The sequence below is a fragment of the Echinops telfairi genome, unplaced genomic scaffold, assembly GCF_000313985.2.
Source record: "Echinops telfairi isolate 266 unplaced genomic scaffold, ASM31398v2 ScPeMD7_4;HRSCAF=17, whole genome shotgun sequence".
NCBI classification, from domain to species: domain Eukaryota; kingdom Metazoa; phylum Chordata; class Mammalia; order Afrosoricida; family Tenrecidae; genus Echinops; species Echinops telfairi.
The window spans coordinates 6,355,733-6,379,474 of NW_022103900.1; the positions used below are offsets into that span (position 1 = coordinate 6,355,733).

General features: G+C 43.3%; 1 protein-coding gene across 2 annotated transcripts in view; it reads left to right on the top strand.

Annotated features, from left to right (window-relative positions):
* STK39 (serine/threonine kinase 39) overlaps positions 1 to 23,742 on the top strand; it is a 295,827-nt gene that overhangs the window by 118,298 nt on the left and 153,787 nt on the right. Inside the window, exons 11-14 of one of the 2 annotated variants that reach the window (XM_045299562.1) lie at positions 15,363 to 15,431; positions 15,924 to 16,046; positions 16,149 to 16,178; positions 23,151 to 23,213. In XM_045299562.1, coding sequence (XP_045155497.1) covers positions 15,363 to 15,431; positions 15,924 to 16,046; positions 16,149 to 16,178; positions 23,151 to 23,213 — 285 coding nt within the window. The remainder of the gene's footprint in view (positions 1 to 15,362; positions 15,432 to 15,923; positions 16,047 to 16,148; positions 16,179 to 23,150; positions 23,214 to 23,742) is intronic. The other variant, XM_045299568.1, reaches the window with a different exon arrangement.

Sequence of the window (23,742 nt, forward strand, 5' to 3'; positions counted from 1 at the left end):
AGCTCTGTGCAGTTGGCTGTAGCAGGGCACTTCAGAAAGTTTGTGGAAACATGGAATTAAAAGATAAGGGGATTTTCCCACGCACGTTTTGAACCCTCCACATACGTACTACGTCCTTGTTCTCACCCTCCTACTCGGGCAGACGGACTCCGTAATGACTGCTGTGTCCAAAGTCCCTTCTCCGGAGCTCCCCTGCTGAGGATGAGGATTTAGTCTCCCTTCTCCGCTGCCTTGGGTTTTACATGAAGCATGCTTTCTCATTTATTTGTCGTACAAGGACAGAAAGTCCCCATTGTTTTCTTTATTAGCTAAAGTTACAGATCAGCTTGGCACCCATTCCAGCAGGAGCTTTAGTTCTCTGCTTTCTTGGCTCCTAGCTGTTGTCATTGTTCTTTGTCACCCTAACTTGGGGAAGTGCCATATTGGAGGTTTGATAGGACTAAAGCAGAGTAAGAAATCTAATTGCTTCTCTGTGTTTTGCCCTGCTGCTTCAGAATAGCTCCCTTCTAACTTCCAGAGCATTCTCTTTCAGGGTATTGCCCTTTCATGTGGGCATTCCTGAGTTACAAAATCCCATTATCGTTATCTGAAGAGCAACATTTATCAAATTTGATCCTTTTCACATTAGAAAGTGTTAAAGCATTCTAAGTAAGTTGCTGTGAGTGTCGTCTTCACGACACTAGCCTGGCATTTCCAGTTGTTCTTACGGAATTCTTCGTCTTTGTTTCTCTCCTTTCTCCTAATTGCCTACGGAACTTTTTCATACCCTCATTCCATTACCTTCTCCTTTTATGTGGTAGTACGAGAGAGAGTGCCAGCTTTTAACGCAAGTGGATAAGCATATAAACCCAAGAGGTCAAACAACAAAAAAGAAAAACATAAATAGGAAGCATTGACCGAAAGGTCCCGGATTTTGCTATAGTCACTTATCTATGGCCAATAGAAATAGATGTTTTTTTCCTCCCTATCATAGTGCTTTAATATGTAAAACAAGACCAGATGGAAATAATTTGCAAGCATAGATGAAAATCTGATGTTCCTAGGCTTCAAATGTTGACAGTTGGAAAACATTGACCGAGAAGTACGTATGGCACGGTTTGCCACCAGGCATGGGTAAGGGGTACCACAGAAAATCTAATTTTCAAAGAATGATTAACTCGGCAAAAATGGAAATTAAATTCAACAGACCGTTTCATCACTATCCTTTTCATTCTGATCCACTATTATTGCATAACAAACTGCCTTAGGTTCAGTGACTTAGACCAACAAGGATCATGAAGTCAGTTTCCAATGTGCCTCTGACTGATGCAGATGTTCACACTCTTGACTGCTAACCAAAAGGTTTGAGGCTTCAGTCCGCCCAGACATGCCTTGGTAAAAAGTGTTAGCAATATACTGCCTGCCGAGAAGCCCACCAATGAGAACCCTGTGGGGAGCGCAGCTCTACTCTTGGCAAACATGGGTCACCACGAGTCAGGATTGAACCAAGGCCACTAGTTCACATTTCTATGGGATTCGAGAAAGCTTTGACTGGCCAGTTTCTGGTTGCCTGCAGACATGGCAGTCAGATACTGGCCAGAGAACTGGCATAAGAAGGATGAGGGACACCGGAACTTGGTAAGAGTTTTTACTGCTTTCAGGTGGTCTCGGGGCTGCTGCTTGCTGCTCCTGGCAGCAAGGAGGCTTCAGAGCAGCTGACTCCTTCCATGGAAGGAGGTGTCAACTGCAACTGTCCCAGTGTGCAGGCAACAATGGGGTCATCGTTCTGGCTAACCTCAGAAGCCACTTCGGCTTCCCTCTGTTGGTTACAGGTGGCACAAATTCTTGCAGATTCAAGGACCCCAACTTGGGAGACAGGAAGCAGAGGATTCTGGAGGAACATATCAGACAGGAGGTGTACTTAGGGCCCTCTTCGGAGAATAACAGTCCCCCACATCTAATCTTTGGTGGCAGTGTTTCACACTCTCTCTTTTAAAGACACTCTAATGGTGTCCTATCCCACTCTGGCACCAGGCTCTTACTTAGAGACAATAGTCTTGTGATCTAACTCACTTCTGAGAGCAGAGCAGTATTTCAAGCGCAGGTCTTTGCACGGAGCACCGTGCACCTCAGCCTGAAGCCCTGTGCACTGAACAGACAGATTACCTGCCCCTCCGAACACCAGAACTAGGTAACATGATTAGTGGCATCTTAAAGCCCACCCAAAAAGGAGACACAAAATGGGAGGCATATGGGTGCCATGACAGGTTTGAAATCTAAGCGGAATCTTGCCTGTTCCTAAATTGGGTCTCAGTCTTCATCTGGTGCTCTGTGCTTCTTGTTTCCGCCTTGTAGTCTCTTGGTCCTGCTCTACGAGTCCTCTTTCATTCTCCCCCCCACAAGGCAGAGCCCGTGTGTAGGCATGTAGTCTTCTCAGACTGCATCCTGTCTGTAAAACTTTGAGGATGGCCTCTTCAGTTTAGATCCTCGTTGTTTCTTTTGGTCTAATCCAGCGTTTCTCAACCTGTGGGTTGCGACCCCTTTGGGGGTGGAATGATCCTTTCACAGGGGTCGCCCAATTCATAACAGTAGCAAAATGACAGTTATGAAGTAGTAAAGAAATTATGTTATGGTTCGGGGGTCACCACAACATGAGGAACTGTATTAAAGGGTCGCATGGCATTAGAAAGGTTGAGAACCACTGGTGTAATCCAATCTGATAATTGCTTTTCAGTATAAATCTCTGAAAGGTCTGTGAGTTTTCTAAGAATTTTATTGAGTATATTCCATTTGACAATGTTTCCTCTATTAGGCTAGACTATGTTACTCCCTTGTGGGCTCTCTGTAGGAGGCTGTGGGACACTGCCCTACAAATTTTTTGTTGACTGCTTTGAGGGCCTGACTACTGGCACCTTCATTATCAATGGGACAAAATGCTAACTCGTCCTGTGCCATCCTCCTTGTCAGTTTTGGATCGGACTGCTCTGATGTACATGGTTTTCATTTGCTCTTATTTATAATGGGAGCCAGACATTTCTTCCTGATCTGGAGTCTCCACTGAAACTCGTTCAGCATCATAGTAACAGATAAGCCTCCACTGACAAATGGGTGGTGGCTGTGCGTGATGTGCCCTGACTGATAATCAAACCCGGATCTATTGAAGGCAGGACCACTGCTATTGCTCACCTCGAATGCCCTATTATTTCACGAAGAGCAACTTCAAGGCATGCCTTTTAAAAACTGAAGAGGCCTCTAGTCTTTATGAAAGAACCGATAAGGAACCACCTGAGATCTTTCTGAAATCATAACAAAGACCCTTACAGCCAAACTCTGGATTTGATCTTTGTTCTGAAGCCGTTTATTGGTTTGAGAATCATTTGACAGCTGGAAAGGCTGGCATTGAGAACCAGTTTTTATATTGAACAAATGGTTCTTTATCCTGTCTCTCTCTGCTCTCCTTTGATCACAGCCTATTCACAGAACCCAGGTGCCACTTTACGTGCTCTGCCTGGAAATCTCTGTAGCTGGATGATTATGTACATTTCTGTTTTCCACATGACCCTAGATGACAGTGTTGCCAAACTCATCACGACATACAGGGTTCTCTTCTCCTCTAGCTCCAGGTAACTCTTCCCTCACTCTCTTTATAAACTCTCATTGACAGCCTTCTGTGTTTCTGGAATTCAGGAAGGGTGTGTCCCGACTCGGGGTCTCTCGTGCACAGACTGGAGCTGAGAGACCCTGGTTTTTAGTGCCCTGAGCTGCCGTGGATACACACCTGCCTGCCACAGGCATCCATGATGGTTCTTGCTACAAGTCACTCTGATTCGGTATGGTTTGCTGTGTGTCAGCATTAACAGGACGATGAACACTGATTTCTTTCTGGCCATTGTCACCCAGAACCCCAGTGTATCCTCTCCTCTGCTTCCAGAAACCTAAATCTGCCACCCTCCCCACACGTACCGCTGTGGCAACTGGAAAGCTTTCTGCTTTCCCATGGTCTGAATTCCAAATATGTGGACCTTGGTGTCCACCAGGGGGTGTAAACACACAGTTATGTTTATCTTATAGACAATGTTTTAGGAGGCTGCTCAGAAGAATGGATTTTTTTTTGTCTTGCTTGAGATACTAACATTAAAAAAAAATCAGGTGTATTCATAAAATTTCATAATTTTCACTCACCTTGAAAAATCAGTTCTGGCAGCCTGGGGGCAGCATTCATGTGACAGCCATCACCCAGTGCTAGATTCCCCTCTGTACTGGGGACACCTCCTGTCTAGATAATCACAGATCTTCCTCACTTGGTCTGCTTTCCTCTTCCCATCTCCTGATTGGCTTCTTGGCTGTTTGGATTAACTAACCTTCCTGTACAAGTTTCTTCACATAGCTTCTCCAGCCTTCTTAGCCATTCCCTTAAGCCCAGCACCCCGGGGCCTAGTAATTAGTGATTCAGACACCTGGTGAGCTTACAGACCCTGATCCTTTCTTACCCTCTCTCTGAGCAGAATGCCCTCTCCCACTGCCCACCAAGCTCTTTCTAATCCCCCAGCTCTCAGCCTCCCCTGCTGCCCTTCACCAGACAGTCCCCTTTTCTTCCACCATCTTACGGTGTTTTTGAGTAGCTCTGTGATACTAGACACCGTGTATTGAGACCGGTTTAAGGGTTATGTACACCTCTTAGGATTGTGAACTACGGAATGGGCCTTTCTTTTATTCTTTTATGGCTAGAAATGGCCACAAAGATAGAGATTCAGAAATACCTGTTGATTGAATGAATAAATAAATAAATGACTTTTTAAGATGGCTAAGGCAAGCTCTCTTCCCTGAAGGAGTTTACCTTTTGGTATGGTACTTGTTAAGTGCTATACAAAGTAGAATGAGAGAAGATACACAGCTATAGGGCTCCTTTCTCAAACCAGTAGCAGTCAGGACATGGATTAGCAGTCTGTTCAATAGCAGATACGACATCTTGTTAGAACGCACCTGTCCTGGCATGATGCCAGCTGAGGAGGTAAATATTGTCAATATAATATTTGATAGATTTGGGTTGTGAAAGAAAAGATTAAGTATACAGGTAGTCCCTGACTTGGAACAGAGTGTAGTTCTTATAATGTGATTATAAGTTAGTTCTGAGGGCAAATACCTCTTTTTTAGTATTCATTATTACTGCCTTTCATTATGAATAGCTTTATAAATTCATTTTCTATTTGTCTTTCATTATGAATAGCTTTATAAATTCATTTTCTATTTGTCTTTGGAACTGGAAACAAGACATATAAACTTACCGTTCAGCACTGATGCCTCTTGCTTCTTAAGTTATATGCTTTATATCCCCCCCACCCCCCGACTCCCAATAAAGGACAATTGCAAGTGGGCTATGTTGTATACGTTGGGGACTGTATCAAGAATAATAAATAGCCTTTGTCTTATTTTCAGTGTTTATTGTGAGCCAAGCATGGTGCCAGAGATGTGAACTAGGGTAGAAGCATCAGAATAATGATGGTGGTGGAGGATTAGGTGGTGGCAGTGATGTACTTAGTTTTCAGAAATTGTTAAAACATCATTCGTATTCAGCAGAGCACTTGGTTGATCCCAGCATGACTGACAAAAGAACTCAAGACTGGGAGGTGAATGAGGTAAGGGGGTCATGGGATAAGATGATCTAGTAGTGAATACTGAGTGGAGAGCAGCATGTTGATGGTGAAGACAGAAGACCAGGAACAAGAAGCACATCTGTGGAGAGAGCTTGAAGAATACGATTCAGCTGTGTATGAAAGAGAGAGAGAGAGCAGAGAGCAGTTTGGGTGGCCTGGTGGGGAAAGATAAGATACTGTTTTTTGTTGGGAACAAAGGGTGAAGGTGGAGTGAGGAAGTGAGGACCACAATCACAGACAATTTTTAGAAAAATACTGACCTGTGTGCAAGGGAAGAGTGAGGGGATGATTGCTCAGGGAAGGAGCAAAATCAAAATACCCCCTTTGTTGGTAAAGGACTCCTGCTGATAGAAGGATATAGAAGGTCTGGCTGTAAAAGTCCTGAAGAAATGAATATTGAGTCATTAAATGAACAGCACTGCAGGAGGCATTGGCCTTATCAAGGTGGAAGAACCCATTCTCATTGCACAAAGAAAGGAGTAAGGCTAAGAGGACCGAGACTGTGAAGGTGTTTATTAGGTGGAGAAGGATCTGGCACATAAACTGAATGCACTTGGTCTTCTCAGGGGAGCAGTTGACATCATCTTAAATGATTGTGTCTGGGTGAGATTAGGACACAACAAGTAGTAGTAGGTGCAGGTTAGGAATGGAGACTGGGGTTCAGCTTCCTGGTCTCCCATCATTGCATTATCACTCTCCAGCTCTGTAAGCAGGGGCAGGCAAGGTCTAAGTTAACTCCTTTGTGCCTGCATTTTTCTTTCTGGTGAATGGGTGGGTAAAGTGGTTCTCAACTTGTAAGGACCACTGTGAAGATTAAAGTAGTTGAAAGTCCTCACAGCTTGGACTATGCGCTGGAAGAAAGGGGATGATAATCTAGAAATGACGTACAGTGCTCTGAACCCTACGTGAGTAGGTAAATCATCTGGGGGTCTTGTTAACTTGAAGAGTTGGACTCTAGCTCTGGGATGGGGTGGGTCTAAGACTGCATTACTAACAAGCGCCAAGGTGACGCTGTTGCTGCTGGCTCCTGGACCAGGCTTGGAGTGGCAGTGTTGTAGCAGCACTGGGGGAGTTGACCAGAGTGAGCCTGAGAATCTATCTGGAAGGGCACTGGGCATCATGGTTCGCCAACTTCTGGTGTTGGCCAGCCATTCAGGAATGAGGACGGGATGTTTCTGCTCATCTACAGTTTTCCTCCTGCTGTGGATGGGCTAGGAGGGCGCACCTACCCTGCTGGCATTGCTCTCTGAGAAACTAGTTGTTCCACGTCCCTCTCCTAACTAGCTGCTGGTGGCTCCTGACAGTCCCTGGCGCCCCTTGGCTTGTAACTGTGTCTGCCTCCATCATCACATGGCTGTTCTCCCCCAGGCTCCCAGTGTGTATCCCCTCTCTTTTATGTGATGCCACTCAAAACCAAGCAAACTCACACTGTCATCAAGTCCATTCTGACTAACGGCGACCCTGTGACTCCTAGGGCAGGGTAGAACTGCCCCTGTGGGTTCCTGAGACTCTGAATCTTTATGGGGGTAGGCAGCTTCATCTTTCTCCCTTGGAGCGGCTGGTGTGTTTGAATTACTGACCTTGCAGCTAACAGCCCCTCTCAGAACCCACTACACCTCCAGGGCTCCTTATGATGCCCTTCAGATGGATTTATCTCCGAACAGTTGTGTTCATAGATCCCAGGGGTGAGGACCCCAGCATCTTTTTTTTTTAAAATCATTTTAATAGGGGCTCATACAACTCTTATCAAATCCATACATATATCAATTGTGTAAAGCACATTTGTATATTCATTGCCCTCATCGTTCTCAAAACATTTGCTCCCCACTTAAGCCCCTGGCATCAGCTCCTCATTTTTCCCCATTCCGCCCTCCCTCATGAACCCTTGATAATTTATAAATTATTATTTTGTCATATCTTGCACTGTCCAATGTCTCTACCCACTTTTCTGTTGTCCATCCCCCAGGGTGGAGGTTATATGTAGATCCTTGTAATTGTTCTCCCTTTCCAGCCCACACTTCCTCCACCCTCCGGTATCGCCACTCTCACCGCTGGTCCTGAAGGGATCATCAGTCCTGGATTCCCTGTGTTTCCAGTTCCTATCTGTACCAGTGTACATCCTCTGGTCTAGCCAGATTTGTAAGGTAGAATTGGGATCATGATAATGGGGGCGGGGGTGGGAGCATTTAAGAACTAGAGGAAAGTTGTATATTTCATCGTTGCTACACTGCACCCTGACTGGCTTGTCTCCTCCCCGCGACCCTTCTCTTCTGTAAAGGGATATCCAATTGCCTACAGATGGGCTTTGGGTCTCCACTCCGCACTTCCCCTCATTCACAATGATATGAGTTTTTGTTCTGATGATGTCTGATCCCTTTGGCACTTCGTGAGCACACAGGCTGGTGTACTTCTTCCATGTGGACTTTGTTGCTTCTGAGCTATGTGGCTGCTTGTTTATCTTTAAGCCTTTAAGACCCCAGACGCTATATCTTTTGTTAGCCGGGCACCATCAGCTTTCTTCACCACATTTGCTTATGCACCCGCTTTGTCTTCAGCGATTGTGTCGCGGCGGTGAGCATCATGGAATGCCAGTTTAAGAGAACAAAGTATTCTTGCATTGAGGGAGTACTTGAGTGGAGGCCCAATGTCCATCTGCTACCTTAATACTAAATCTATACATATATGCACATAGATCTATTTCTCCATCCTCATATATAAATATATGTACATATGTACTCACCTGTATTTAGACTTCTATAAATGCCCTTTACCTCATAACTCTTTCCTCTATTTCCTTTTACTTTCCTCTTGTCCCACTATCATGTTCAGCTTTCATTTGGGTTTCAGTAATTCCTCTTGTTTGTATTACCCTCGGTCATGCCTTACAGGCCTCCCATACCCTCCTCACCACCGTACTACCTGGTCCTCACTCCAAGAATGTTTGTAGCTTTTCTCTATGCCCCTTTTGCATTTTTTTAAAAAAGCTTACCTCCACGGACTCATGTTGTACTTGTCCTTTTATGCCAGCATCTCTTTTGAGGGGACACAATCCAGTCTCCAACAGAGTGAAGCCACTGATTGAAAGGAAGTCAAGGTCTGTGGGTCAGAGCGGGCAGCATGGCCAGACTGTTGGGATGGGACTAAGGTGCTAACAAGGTGGTCATATGGGGGGAAGCATCGTGGTATAAGATGCAGAAATAGTGAACCATTTATTGCTAAAATCCTACTGAGTCTAATTTTGTTAATTTTTCGTTTATTCAAATCTTTCTTTTTATTGGCAGTGCCTCAAGGAATCTTATAAATAGCAATTAATTAGAAACTTTTTTTTATACTTCTAGTCAGTAAAATGTTTGTTAGCAGATATTCTACTGTAAGTTTTTCTGTCGTGTCCAGTGCATCCTTGGTAAGTAGACATGAGTTGGGGTGAGTGGAGGTGGTGGGATGTGGGGTGGATCATTCAAAGTCCTGGTGGGCTGTGGATTATGAATTAGGCTACTAACTGTGAAGTAGATAGTTTAGACCCATCAACCTCCTTGAAGGAGGATGAGCCTGTCAGCTTCCATGAAAAATTCATAGTCACATTGTGACCACCCTATAGGACAGAAGCAGTTTTACCCTGCCCTATACGGTCACAGTGAATTGGAACCAGCTCAGTGGGAATGGGCATGGGTCTTCTTTTGGGGTCACTCAGGCTTAGGCTGTATCTGCCCAAGCTGTGTGGTCAGCAAATGGAGAAGACGAAGAACAAGGTCATTCCAGCCAGGTAGGGCAATCATTGGAAGGAGGGTGTGGCATCCTCAGTTCCGGGAGACATTGATGTGGTGACAGCAATGGAAGGGGCAGGCAGCCGGGCTTAGACAGGAGGGGAGGGCATGCAGGATTAGACAGTGGTCAGGGTTTCTTTGAGTCACACGCAGCCTTTTTTCCAGACTTGGCTAGGACAGGTAGTTCAATTTCTGACAAACTCAACATCTGACTAGGAAGTTCCTTCAGTGGTTCTCCTCTGGTGTTGGTTGCCCTCGGGTGGCTTCCAACCCACGGCAATTCCCTGTGTGCAGAGGAGCACTGCTCCACAGGGTGCTCAAAGGTGTGACCTTTCAGAAGCAGACAGCCAGGTCTCTCCTGTGCCTTCTCTGGGTGGGTTCAATCTGTCAGCTTTTCATTGAGTAGTCGGGTGCATAAGGATTAGTGCCTGCCAGCCAGAGACTCCTTGCCAGGGCCAGGAGGTACTTTGAAGATGTACTTACTGCCATCATGACGATTCCAACTCAAAGCGACCCTATAGGAGAGGTTTTAAGCACCCTTGTGGGTTTCAGAGACTAACTTTTATGGGAATAGAAAGCTTCATCGTTCTCCCATGAAGCGGCTGGTGGTTTTGAACTGACGACCTTGCGATTTGCAGCCCAATGCATAATCCATAACTATGCCACCAAGCCTCCTTACAGAGATCGTAAATTACAGTATTAATAGGAAGCCCCTGTTCAAGAAGGATGCACTGGCAAGAATCAAATCACCCACTGATTAGTTTCCTGGCGGCAGCTATAACAAATTACTACAGAATACAAGTGGCTTTTACTGTAGCAGGAATTGGTTCTCATACAGTTCTGGGGGCTGGAAGCCAGAAATCAAGGTGCGAGTCAAGCCATGCTCCTTTTGAAGGCTTCAGGAGATGAAAACTTCCTTGCCTCTTCTTATTTCTGGTGGCCCAGCTGCTTCTGTCTTCACATGACCATCTTCCTTTTGCGCATGTCTGTCACTGTGTCTCTTCTCTGGTGTTTGTGAGGACACCAGTCATGTGGGAGTTAGGCCCACGCCACGCCACGCCACGCCACGCCACTCCACGCCACGCCACTCCACTGTGACTTCATGTTAACTCATTGCAGCCACAAAGATACTATTTCCAGATAAGGTCACACTGACCAGCACCGGGGTTTCAGAGAGGAGCTGTGGTGGTAGTGCTGCGGGTTAGGTGCTGGGCTGCTGATGACATCGATTAGAAAGATGAGGCTGTCTGTTCAGTAGCTTTACATCGAGTTGCTATGAATTGGAATGGACTCATGGCAGTGGGGTTGGTTTAGGTTTGGGGAGGTTAGGGACAATCCCTGGTGGCTTAGTAGTTCAAACTCACCAGCCACTCCTTGTGAGAAAGGCACAATAAAGATGCTAGCTCTGGAAACCCTGAGGAGCAGTTCTACTCTGCCCTAACAGGTCACCATGAGTTAGAACTAAGTAGCAGTGGCTGGGTGGGGGTTAGGGTGTCAACATATTTTCTAGTGGGGGGTAGGAAGGTGGCTTAGATCTCTAACTCCCTTCCTCATTGTTACCCTCACGACTGTCATTTCCTTTCTCTGAGGCTGTCTCTTGACATCATAACACCCTCCCAACCCCCCATCACCCAAATCGGCCTGTGTGCCGCACACCATGGCTCTGCTTGGTTGTCTGACTTCTTTTCTGGTGGCATCCAAATGCCTGTGATTTTGATGAAGGTGCTCTGGAGGAAGGGAATAAAATAATGATTTTACTACTGAGATGTGTGGTATAAATGAAAAGGTGCCGTTGGATGTTAATGCTGTTCTTGTTACTGTATGTGAAACTTTCCCCAACCTCACTGTGGTCACTTGCATGGGGTTACGAGATCTCTAGCTATCACTTGAATTAAATTTATTTGTCTGAGCAGGAAAAAAAAATTTTTTTTAACCCCCAGCAAAGATAATAGAGAATGAAATTTATTTCACTTCTTTTGCACTCCACTGCTAACCTAAAAATTGTTGGTTCAAACCCACCCAGGGCTGGGGGAAAAAAGCTTGGTGACCGCTCCTTTAAGATTATGGCCTGGAGAACTCTGTAGGGCTCAGCTCTGCTCTGTCATGGACGTTGCCAGGAGGCAAGGTCAACGCCATGCAGGGGGTGTGGCTTTTAATTCTTCTGTTCCTTTATGTAGCATTATCAAGATGGCACATCATTTAGAGCAAGAACAATGCTAAAAGTAGTGCAGCCAGAGTTTAAGGGTAAATACCCCCATTTTCATCATTGCAGGGGAGTGGGGGAGGTAATAAAAAACTATCTAAGCATACATTCCATGTGTACGCGTGTGCACAGACATACAAAGGGGTACCCCCCAAAAAAAACCCAAAATTTTTTTTCAAAACTATGTGTTTTAATTTTTTACAGAACAACCTTATCACCTTAAAATTACCCACTATTACACTTAATACATTTGTCAAATCTGCAATTCCATTCTTGGAAGCATTTTTTCAAACTCATCTGTTTGGATGGCTGACAACACCACCCTCGTCTTTTTCTTCACCTCCTCTGCACTATCAAATCACTGTCGTTTCGTGTCCCTCTACATTCACAGAAACAAAAAGATGCAGGGAACAAGGTCAGGTGAGTCAGGTGCGTGGGACAAGAGAGGCATGCTGTTTTTTGCCAAAAACTGGCACACCTGTGAGCAGGTGCATTGTCGTGGTGACAAAACCAGTCCCCTGCCTGCCACAAATCAGGCCTTTTTTGTCACATCCTGTTACTCAATCTTTTCAGAACCTCCAAATCAGGGGTCCTCAAACTTTTTAAACAGTGGGCCAGTTCACTGTCCCTCAAACCGTTGGAGGGCCGGACTATAGTTTGGAGAAAAAAAAACTATGAACAAATTCCTATGGGCCTGGGATGAGTCAGCTGTTAAGCAGGACAGGCAGTGGCAGCTAAAACACCTGGCGGGCAGGATAAATGTCCTTGGCAGGCCGCATGTGGCCCGTGGGCCATAGTTTGAGGACCCCTGCTCCAAATAGAAGGCTTGGTTTACAGTCTGACCCTACCCCAAATTTAGGGTGGAACTTACCCCAAATACACTACAAGTCCACATTTTCATCTGTTCTGGAAGTTGACGGACCTCCAGAACAAAATTTGTCATCAATAGACATTTCACCTTTTTTGAAATGAGAAAACCACTTGTACACTTGAGTTTTTCCTATAGTCCTGTTCTTCACAACAGTTTCTGGGGCATTTTCCCCAAGCAGGAAACAAACTTTCACAGCCTCACACTCTTCTTTTAAATCAGCCATCCCAAAAGACAAGGTTGCAGTGAAACTGCTTTTATGAAAAAATTCACTGTGACCAGAGAGAACTTCCTAAGTGACGCCACTGGGTGCACTAACTCAGATCAAGTTGTTGCTGGGAAAAATGTGAACTATGAAAGTTCCGCCCTGCTCAATGCAATTCCTATTTTTTTTGTACAAGATGACTTCAAAAAGTTGGCAGAAATATGGAATTGATAGATAATAGGATTTTTTCCCATAAATTTTTTGAAACTTCCTTGTATAGCTAACTGTGTTATGTGTGTATTTTTATATATACACCTATATATGGAGAGAGAGAAAGGAAGGAAGAAAGAAAAACAGAGGAAGCTTTCTACTCCCATAAAGAGTTACAATCTTGGAAAAATACAGAGACTGTTCTACCTTTCCTATAGGGTCTCTATGACTCGTTGGCTAGTACACACACACACAGATATGGATGGATGAGGCTTCTTCTACTGTAAAGAGTTACAATCTCTGAAACCCACCACAGGGACAGTTCTACCCTGCCCTGTAGGGTGGCTATGAGTTGCAATCAACTTGACAGCAGTGTATGAAATATAAGTTTCTGTTTTAAAAATCTTCAGTTACCAAATAAGAAGACTAGCCGCTTGACTGTGTGAAACCTAGTTCTTCAGGTTCTAAAAGGTAAAAGTTGTTTCCGGCCAATCCAACAGGGATTGCAATGTGATTTCTGGTGTCTTCCTAAGAGGCCAGTGCCACACAATGACACCATGAAGCCTGGGTTTCAAATTGCAATCCTCACACCCCCAGAAGTACACTGAGAGGACAAGCTCAAAGATCGACTTTCATTCTTCTACTTGTGACTATTATACCCATATCTTAGCCTACTCGGATTTTTTTCAGCATCCTGTCTTAATTTACTTAACGTTATCCACGTGCTTGATAAACTAATATTTATTGCTCTCAGGTCCTTGCACTTTCTTGCCATGTCAGAGGTTACGATTCTCGACATTTTGTTTTATCTTTCTAAGTCAGCAAATAAAATGAAGAGGGAGACAGCTGAGATTCTAAACTAAAATAGAGATGAACGAAGATGGTCATTTTATTGTCTGTAGTTGGATCCTGTTTGTGGAATCAAAATTGACAGATCTTGTAAACATACACCGCAAGAGGGTAGAAAAGGGGCATAAACTAAATTTTCAGGTGAGAAGCAAAACTAACCCTGACTATTTTTCAAAGTAGGAGGATTTCCTTTGTATCGTCCCTGGGGTGAAACAAAAAAAAAAAATGGGTTCCATCAACTGTATTTGGTTTCTACAATTTCAGTAAAGTAGTTAGAGTTTTATTGTACTTCTGATATATAATTTAGCTCTTCTCACTTCCTAATGGGATGCTTTGTAAAAATTGTGGCTTTCAGTGACTTCCTTTACTTGTAGTCATTAACAGTCCCTCTCTGGGGCTTCTCGCTCTGAGTAGCATTGCTCAGGAAATAATGGATTCTGTTGCGCCTGTCAACATAAACTTATTTTCTCTTCTTTTAGACATTTCTCTGTAGCTTCAAATGAGCTGTGTGTTCTGAGAGTTCTGAAGTCCATTCAGCATTCTCTCTGCCCTATTTTGCCAGTATCTGTAATCACCATTAAGATCACTATCATTAAAATCGGTCTTTACAGTGATGCAAAATGCAAGTGGGGAAAATGATGGCAGATGCAGAGGTGTTTTACTAAGTACCATTCTTTCAAAGGTGAATGAGTTAAGAATATTCTTACGAATGGAAAGCAATTTTCTTTTAGAAAAGAAAATGCATGTAACTAACTCTTGCAATGATGATATTTAAACTTTCTCCTTGTGAAAAAAACAAAAGTCATCCGTTGAAAGCATTCTTAAGCTCAAATCCACTAGACGGAGAGGTCAGGCTTGGTTTGACAGGTTCCACATGGTAACACATGCCCTCAAATTAAACCCTGAGCCTGCAGTTGCTTATGATTTCACATGGAAATGAAATGTAAACATGCCTACTTGAAATTTAAATACTGAGGTATTTCCCTTGAGATTAATGAAACTCCTTGTAATAGAACCAATTGTTTTTTACTGCAGTAAATTGGGTCAGCTCACATCAAAGTCTTTCAAAATCTTCACAGGGTCACGTCTACCAGTTCCTTTGCACAGTTATTCAGTGGTGACTCACATTTGCATGGGAGTCCAAAAGGCTTTGTTCTGGCCCTCCTAGCTGTGTATCCTTGGGTCTCTCTCTGGACCTTGGTCTTGTTTGCAAAGCAAAATGACCTCCCAAGATTCATGTCTGCTCAGGGTTCCCCCACATCAGTGACCCATTGACTGTTATGGTCACATTCTGTTCATTTGCAGTGTTGCTCTGCTTGATTACCACTTAGGATGGTTTAAAAAAATGTTTTCTAAAGCAAAATTACTTTGGCTTGTTCTCAGTCAACCAGCGCTTTGAAAAGTTTGGCTTTTATCAGCAACAGAGGCATTTGGAAAGCCGCCCCTCCAGATTACTTCTCTCCCCTACTTCAAACATTTGCAATCACTGAGGAAGACTGATTATAATCTCAGTGCCGGCCTGGCTGCTGATGGTTGGGCTGTGCTCCCAGCAGTCTGACCAGCCCCAGAAATGCTATACCAGTCAGGTGTGTTCCGAATAGGCTGATGCTGTTTTGTTTTGCTCAAGTAGGTTGAGCAGAATCCTGGGAAAGCAAGCATGATGTCAGGTTCTGAGAAAGAGCAAGGTGGCAACACAAGGGTATTTGCTTTTCTTAACTTAGGTTGTAGATCGCTCACACCTCTAGACTAGTATGCTTTGTTCGCCTGCCTGGTTTCCCTGCCTTTGCTCAGTCCCCAATCTGTTGCTAGCATGTGTTTCCTTAGGCAAACGTATACCACGTGGCTTTGTTGTGTAGAAGTTAATGAAGTGTTAGCTGAAGTGAACCTGAAAGACCATCTTGACCCTTAATGGCTTAACGCATATGGTCTTCTTCCAAAATATTTTGTTCTACGTGTGGACAGTCCTGCATTTCAAGAACACAATAGTTTTGGAAGGATGGTGCTTTGTGGGAGTCTGGAGTCTGTGTGGTCTCTTTTGGAGGAAGTCATTGCTAATTATCCCTGAATTCATAACCTCTTAGGTTGTTTCTAGCATTAGTTAGTGTGCGTGTGGTATAACCCAAGTGGCAGTGCCAGGGAGCGCTGTTCATGTCCAGCTAGCGAAGAACCACCTGGGTCTGTTTCCATTCAGGTACGAAGAGTTCCGGGGTCCAGCGGTCACCTGCATAAGACTGAAGACGGTGACTGGGAGTGGAGTGACGACGAGATGGATGAAAAGAGTGAAGAAGGGAAAGCGGCTTTTTCTCAAGAAAAGGTGCAGCACATTGATTGATGATGACTTAGCTAGCCTGTGTCATGCACGTTTTCTACGTATCTGCTTTGTGCTTGTACTTACTGCTACATAATTCTCTTACAGTCACGAAGAGTAAAAGCAGAAAATCCAGAGGTGAGTGGTTATTGCTATTATTATTTCTCCCATTACTACCTCACGTTCCCCTTATGGAATCAGTCTGATGCACTATGAGAAAGAGAACATTTTCTTCTCACTGAGCAGAGCATTAAAGCAGGGGTTCTCAACCTGTGGGTCGCGACCCCTTTGGGGGTCAAACAACCCTTTCACAGGGGTCGCCTAATTCATAACAGTAGCAAAATTAAAGTTATGAAGTAGCAACGAAAATAAATTTATGCTTGGCGGGGGTTTAATACAACCTGAGGAACTGTATTAAAGGGTGGAGGCATTAGGAACGTTGAGAACCATTGCATTAAAGGGTTCTGTTGACTTCTACGGTTCTGATTCTGTCTGCACTACATTGTTGTCAGGTGCCATCAAGTTGGTTCCGACTCATAGTAACCCTGTGTGCAACAGAACAAAATGCTGTCCGGTCCTGTGCCACCCTCACAATCGTTCTTGAGTTTGAGCTCATCGGTGCAGCCACTGTACTGGGGGTGGTATGATTCCATTTCTTCCAGAGCCTCGGCTTCCTCCATCTTTTGGGGACAGAGACAGTACAGTGCTTATCTCATGAAGCTGCCTTGAGGATGCATGAGATCACAGACATACAGCTCTCTATGAATGCCAGCCACAGAATGGGTACACACTGTTAGCTCTGTAGTGTTACTATCACATAGAAAACGTCAGAGGCATGCCAGCCACATTTCTTCTAGATACTGAGTTTGCAACACAATGGACAGTTGACACGGGCAAGAAATTCTGGGTTGCATCTGTGAGGCTCCTTTTTAAATCTCTTGGGTTACAGAGTAGGCAACAGCACCCTTAGTAGCTCCTCGTTGGGAACTGGTCATCGTCTGATTCATTTTACTTCCTCCGCTGGATTCATTCTCGTAATGCTCACTGATGACCGACTGTGTTTCAAAGGATTTGCTGATTTTCCTAGGAGAGATTTGAGCATATTTAAGTATTTTACAGACCTCATAATTAATGTGTACCTAGGTAAGTTCTTATTAGGAAACTCAGAAAGCATTGAATGACAAATTTTATCTTTCCCAACTTTCTTTAATGAGCAGGCATTTTTCTCTGATGAGATAGAGTAAATCTTGTCGTTTGGCTTCCTGTGGCGATGGCCAGCTGGGCTGTTCTGAGAGGACAGATCAAAGCCACAGAGCCACTCCTGCCCTTACTCCTTCTTCCCCTCTTTCCTGCCCTCTCCTCCCCCCAAAATGCTAGGCACTTTTCTTTCGGCCTGCCTCCTAATTATACCTCCCCTTCAAATCCTCTTTCCTTCTAAATTTGTCATATGAATTAATCTTTCTGCTTCATCAAATATAAGCTTTGATCAAGGACATTGCTCACCTGGTTTAGGAAGGAGGGTGAAGAGTCACACGGTGGGGCATGTTGGCTCTGAAGAAGTTGAGCTGGAATTCCAAAATGACCTGTACTGGATATTTGCACGCTGCCCTCTCCATGCCCCTTCCTGTTTTATCTAGAATGAAGCAGCAAGTCAGTAGTTTTTTGTTTGTTTTTTAATATTTCTAGAAGAATCTTCAGTTCTTCTTAGAAGCAGAGCAAAATAACCTAGCTCAAGTAGCACCATTGATTCAAGATTTCTTTCTTAGTTTAATATAGGAAATGAAGGAGCCTGCATGGTATAGTGGATTAGCACATTGGTAACTACGGTGTGTTGCCATTTAAATCCCCCAGCCACACTGCAGGAGACAGATGAGGCTGTCTTCCCAGGAAGAGTCAGTCTTCTCCTCTGCGCCACACGGTCCCTATGAGTCAGAATTGACTTATAGGGCATCCTCATTGGGTAAATACTCATGGCTCCTACCTAGAGTGACGGGTGCAGGTCTTCCCTCATAAGTGTTTGTTGAATGTAGTATTCCACTTCATCCACCAATCCTTCCAGTTTATGAAAAATGGACAGCATCACATTATGTATGAAGTTTCCCTGATAACCGATTCAGGTAACAGAAACATGTTAATGTTAACAGGAAAGAGTCATATATTAGAGTACTGTAGATCAATAGTCATAATCATCAACCTTCTTGAATGGGATTTGGAAGTCATTGGCACTTCACTAAGCCTAGACTCTTGATTTCCCAGAGACGTCTCTCTGTTCCCACAATGATGCATATTAAGGAAGCATATGCATCACGTGTTTGAATGTAGACCAAACCAAACCACACTCACTGCCATTGAGTTGATGCCTACTCCGAGCAACTCTATAGGGCAGGGTAAAATTGCCCCTCTGAATTTCAGAGATGATAACTCTTCACAGGAATAGAAAGCCTCTTGTTCCCACCCCCAGCCCCACCCAAGAGCCGCTGGTGGTCTGCTTAACCAGGATGCCCCGAGGGTTCCTTTTGAGTGTAGACACGCCCACCAATTTTGAGGGGTAACCAGACCCACCTGCCCTTTCTCATCTGCTCAGTGGAGTTTTCTGACACCTCTCTTATTGGCTGAGTTGGTGGTTCAGTACCATCAGTTGTGTGAGAAATGATAGCCTGACTTTTGTGTTCTTCCGAATTGTAATCTAAAGCTGCTCCCTGATTTCCCAACCACCCCATACCTGTTTTTGTAACTGAACTGTAAAGTGTTTTATTTAGCTATTATAAAAGGAATTATAAAGATGAGTATGGAAATATTCATCAAAATCAAAAGCGAAACCCATTGCCATTGAGTTGATTATGTCTCAGCATTCCTTCATTTTTCAAAACGTGCCATGTTTACTTATATATAAATATGTGTGTAAAAGAAATCTAGCTGTCATGTGGAAAACAAAAAGAAAGATTACGAGAACTATAAAAAATGTTTGGTCTTGCCATACGTCTTGGTAATCTTCCTGCGTTGTTTTTAACTGCTGGGTAGTACTGCATTGGGTATTTGGAAGTGGTTTATCTACTCCTTTCCCTCTTGTTGCCCATTTAAACACCTGTTAAAGAAACAGCATTCCATTAATATATTTGTGCATGCCTGCTCTGGGCACATATACAAGTATAGTGCAGATACTTAAAATTGTAATGGCTGATTTTGAATTTTTATAGATAGTAACAAAAAACCAGCACTAGTGTCTTAAATATCTGGCAGTACCTTATTCCTTTAGTAATCTTTGAGAATAAAAATACTTATCTTAAAAAATGACACATTTTAATGCCAGCAAGTTTATATCTTAATATGTTTTTTGATAAAGTGACTTACTTAAATTGTAGGTTAGCTGTCTACTTGACTATAAGCCACTTGAAGACTGGGATAGAATTTTACTCATGCTTTTTCCCCCTTTTCATCTCCAATATTCTGTACATGTTGATGACATATGAATGTCTGAAAATAAATATTAAACAAGTGAGTGACTAACCACCTAGTGCTTATTGGGTAGGTTAGAAGTGGAGGACAAAGATCCAAAAATGGTGGATAATTGGGGTGAAGTTCAGGAGCGGGTGGGGGGGGAATTTTTGCCTTAGTAGTTAGTACCATGTTTCGATACGGTAAGGTGCTATAATAAAGGAAGGGTGTTTTAGGAATGCGTAAATGTCAAAGGACAGTTTACCAGCCTGTTGACGAAGCATAAAGTAGAAACTCTAGACATTAGATTCATTGGAGGAGATTCAAAGGTTCAGTTTGGGATTTTTATCACATAGGATAGATGTGCCTGATTCTCAACCACATCTGTAGATCTTCCTAATAAATAAACCCAAGGGAATTTCCAGTGGATTCTGTAAGATTAAATAATTATGCCACCTTATCTGAAAATTTGTAGTTAAACATTTTGAAAAATTGGGCCTGTTTTTGTAACCTGGTTTTTTAGAAACAACCTTGCAAAGTATTAGTCAACTCATTAATAAGTAATAGTTTGTAACGCGTTGATAACTCATGTTTATTTCAGTTATTATCCCCTTTCTTGAAAGTTGGACACACACTGCCTTAGTTTCGTTATGCTTCTGTAATAGAAATGAGGGATTGGCTGTAAAGAACACATCATTTTACCAGTTTTGGATGTTAAAAATCCAAATTGGGGTCTCGATCATGTTGCTTCCTTCCTTTTGTGTATCCCCTAGTGTTCCTTGTTTCTTTGGCTTATAGACAGTCCTCACATGGCTTCACCTCCTGTCCACGTGCACATCTTTATGTTGGATCTTTTATTATAACTCAAAATTGTTTAAGTTTAGAACCCACTCTACCAGAGGCTGATGAACCTAAGATTAGCAGGAAGACCACAGGCTTGTGGTTGTAGAGGTGAATGAATCCAAGGTTGGCAGGTCACATGGCGGGCTGCTGAAGACTCCAAGGATCAGCAAGCAATATGGCAGGTCATTAGGTCAAGTACAGAGAAGCAGGCAGAGGCAGGATCCAGACCCAGCAAAAAAGCAAAACATGCTTTTCCAATATCCACTTCTATTGAAAGCAGGCCCCACCCTCAAGGCAATTAATTCTATCATGGCTGTGACCTGTGTAAGGGTGTTGGACTTATCCTAATCTTTATCCCATTATGGAAGCAACTGATTGGTTATGATTACACTGTGTTAGGTCAGGTCCTGGGGGATTACTAGGTGTGAACTGCCAAGCCACTGAAAATCCTCGCCCCGCAAACTTGACACACAGTCTTACTATCACACTTGGTATTTTCAAGGAATGGACTTCCTTAGGCAGTGCTTCCTACCTTACTAGCCTTCCTGGCTCACATGACATTTTGCAACTGTTATCTTTTCATCATCTTTTGACAAGTAATTTGGGGTCTTTTGTTGCCAGAATCTAAAGTAATAAGTACTTATGTTGTATGACTTTTTATCACTTCTGCACTAGACCTTAATTTTCCATTAAAAAAGTGACATTGGCTTTGCTTTAAAATTCATAGGGCTTTTGGTATAATTTAACTGAGAGGACATTTGCTGAGACTTCTATTAAAGCACCATTCCTTTCACAGCAGCGTTGCAGTTAGCTGATAAGAAAGGCAAGGATTCTCAACCTTGGTAACACGTAAGAAAAACTGAAAGCTTGGGACATACAGATGCATAAACCTAATCCCGAGAGGATTCTGATTTGGTATTGTGGGGTAATGCCCCAGCTTTAATTTTGAAAGCGTCTCACCTGATTCTTGCAGGATTGCGAACCACTGCCTGGGAAAATCACACAGATAGCTGTGGACTCAGAAGTCCAGGTTCGAATTCAGAAAGACTGCTCATATTTTATGAAGTTTTTCTGTAAATAGCAACTTATCAGAAGTCTCCAGAGAAAACAAAACAAACACTCAGAAAACTGTTTCAGAACACCTTTAGAAAAGGTGTCCATCTTTAAGCACGTCTAATGAAACTGGTAGAAGGTTTCCTGGCTTAAGCCCTGTTGGATCCACAACAGATGATATTGAAGAGTTTAAAATCAGGAAATGTTTCTGCTTTCCCAGCTCAGAGATTTGTCTGCAGGAGAAAAGATATTTGGTGTGGATTTAGGGTAAGTTAATTTTGCTAGAGATTAGATAGGGATGTGAAAATGTAATCTATTGCTTTATGGTAGTCATTGCTATGACCTGATGATTTTCATACTACCTCTGGCTTTCTAAACTTTTTTTCAGGTGGAAGCCTGTTTTCCAAATACCTGTCAGTTCTCATGCATGTTTGCTGTATAATCACACATAGATAGGGAGAAAGATTTGATTTCTCCTGCTACACTGATTATGTTTAGCCTCAGACATCACGGTTAGATTTAATTCCATGCTTTTTTATAAAGCCAACATCTGACAGATGACTGGCCTTCTGACTAGTTGTGATGAAATGTAGATATGTGGTCACAAATTTACTGTAGTTCTGTAAAAGAGACTTTTAATTTGGACAGTTTTAGATTCACAGAAAAATGGCAAAGATAGCCCAGAATTCCCAGAGACCTCCCCACAAGTTTTCCCAGTTACCATCTTACCTAATGCCAGTACTTAACGTTTGTCACAATTAAGAAACCAACACAGCTGCATCACTCTCACTCACAGCTAAACTCCAGAATAGACTCGGCTCTCACTCATTTTTCTATTGATGTTTGTTTTCTGCTCCAAGACCCAGTCCTGGAAGCCACCTTACAGTTAGTTGTTGAGTTAGGTAGGATTCTGTAGTTTTTGCAAGTTGTCCCCCACTCTCCACTGCCAACCCACTTGCAACGCTCATGGGTTTTAGCTCATGTAGACCCTATGTAGGGCTTCCAAGACTGTAAATACTAATGGGAATAGAAAACTTCATTCTTTCTCCTGTGGAGTTGACTGGCGGATTTGAACCCCCTACCTTGCGGTTAATAGTTCAGTGGACAGGGCTCTTTGTTCATCCCCCATTAACATAAAATCACTGTTCCTATCAAATCTGTCTGGTTGCTATTGTCAATTTGATCCCCTTTTCATAGATCTCAGAAGAGCACAATGCTTAAGGCAGACGTTGTTTACTAGTTAAGCTAAAGTATTGTAAGAAGACTTCAGGAGCTATTTCTGGTTTAAGGTTTAAGAATAGTTTCAGAGGTTTATTCAGACTCCATGGCTCCAAGTCTGGAGTCCATGAAGGTAAATTCTTTTTGTCTGTCTGTTTTTAAATCCAACTTTTTTTTTTGGTCATATGTTTAAAATACAGTGAATATTTGCTCAATGTAATTATTAAAGGAACCGGCTTTCCTTTCATTTGGAGACCCTTCACTTAATAGCCAATTATGCAATAAGAAGAAAAACAATGGTCCCATCCCACCTCTGTTATTCAGTTTAAAATTTCAAACAGTGCATGTCTTGTCCTTGTTCCATGGTTCTCAAAAAGCACCTGCGAGATCACTTGGTGAACATCTCAATAAGGATACTGATTCCCAACCAACTCCAGGAAATTCTCAGTCACCTGTGGGGTGGGGCCCCAGGGAGTGTTCGTTTTAACCTGTCTTAAGTGGTTCCAATATAAAGCGCCATTTTGGTTTTCTGAAGTCCTGTAACGACGGCTCTCTTAACAGATCGCCATGAGTGCCAGCAGCATGCCCGAGCAAATACAGTCCCTCTCTGTACAGGACGCTCAGGTAGGTTTCTCTGCCCGCCGCATGTATGGGAGATGCTCTTCAGACAGGTCTTGAGAAGAACCAGCCTTTCAAGAAGTGAGCTAGTTCCAAAATTGTGGTTAAACCAGAGCCTCGTAAACACTCTCGTCTTTTAACAGGTATGAAGTGAATGAGGACTATTAAGTGTGGACTGTGATTTCTCAGGATCTCCCACCTTTAAATGATAGGTTCAAAAGAGAGGATTGATTAACTAGACCGCTTCTGAAACTGTGAAAGCAGACAAGGGGGAAACGACTCACCATTCTGTTACACTCCAGCCCCAAGCATATGGTTCTTTTTCATCCCTGATTAGACACCTTGCTCTGTTTTCATACTTATTTTATCACTGAATTTCCTGGGCAGTCTGTCTCCACAGCTTGTAAACAATGCCCACTGTGCAGTGCCTTTGTATTAAAAGCTTTGTGACGAAGCCATGCGCCATGAGTTGTGCTGGGTGGGAGTGAAGGATTCTGAGTGGCGCAGGAGAAGGAATATGGACACAGAGCCCAAG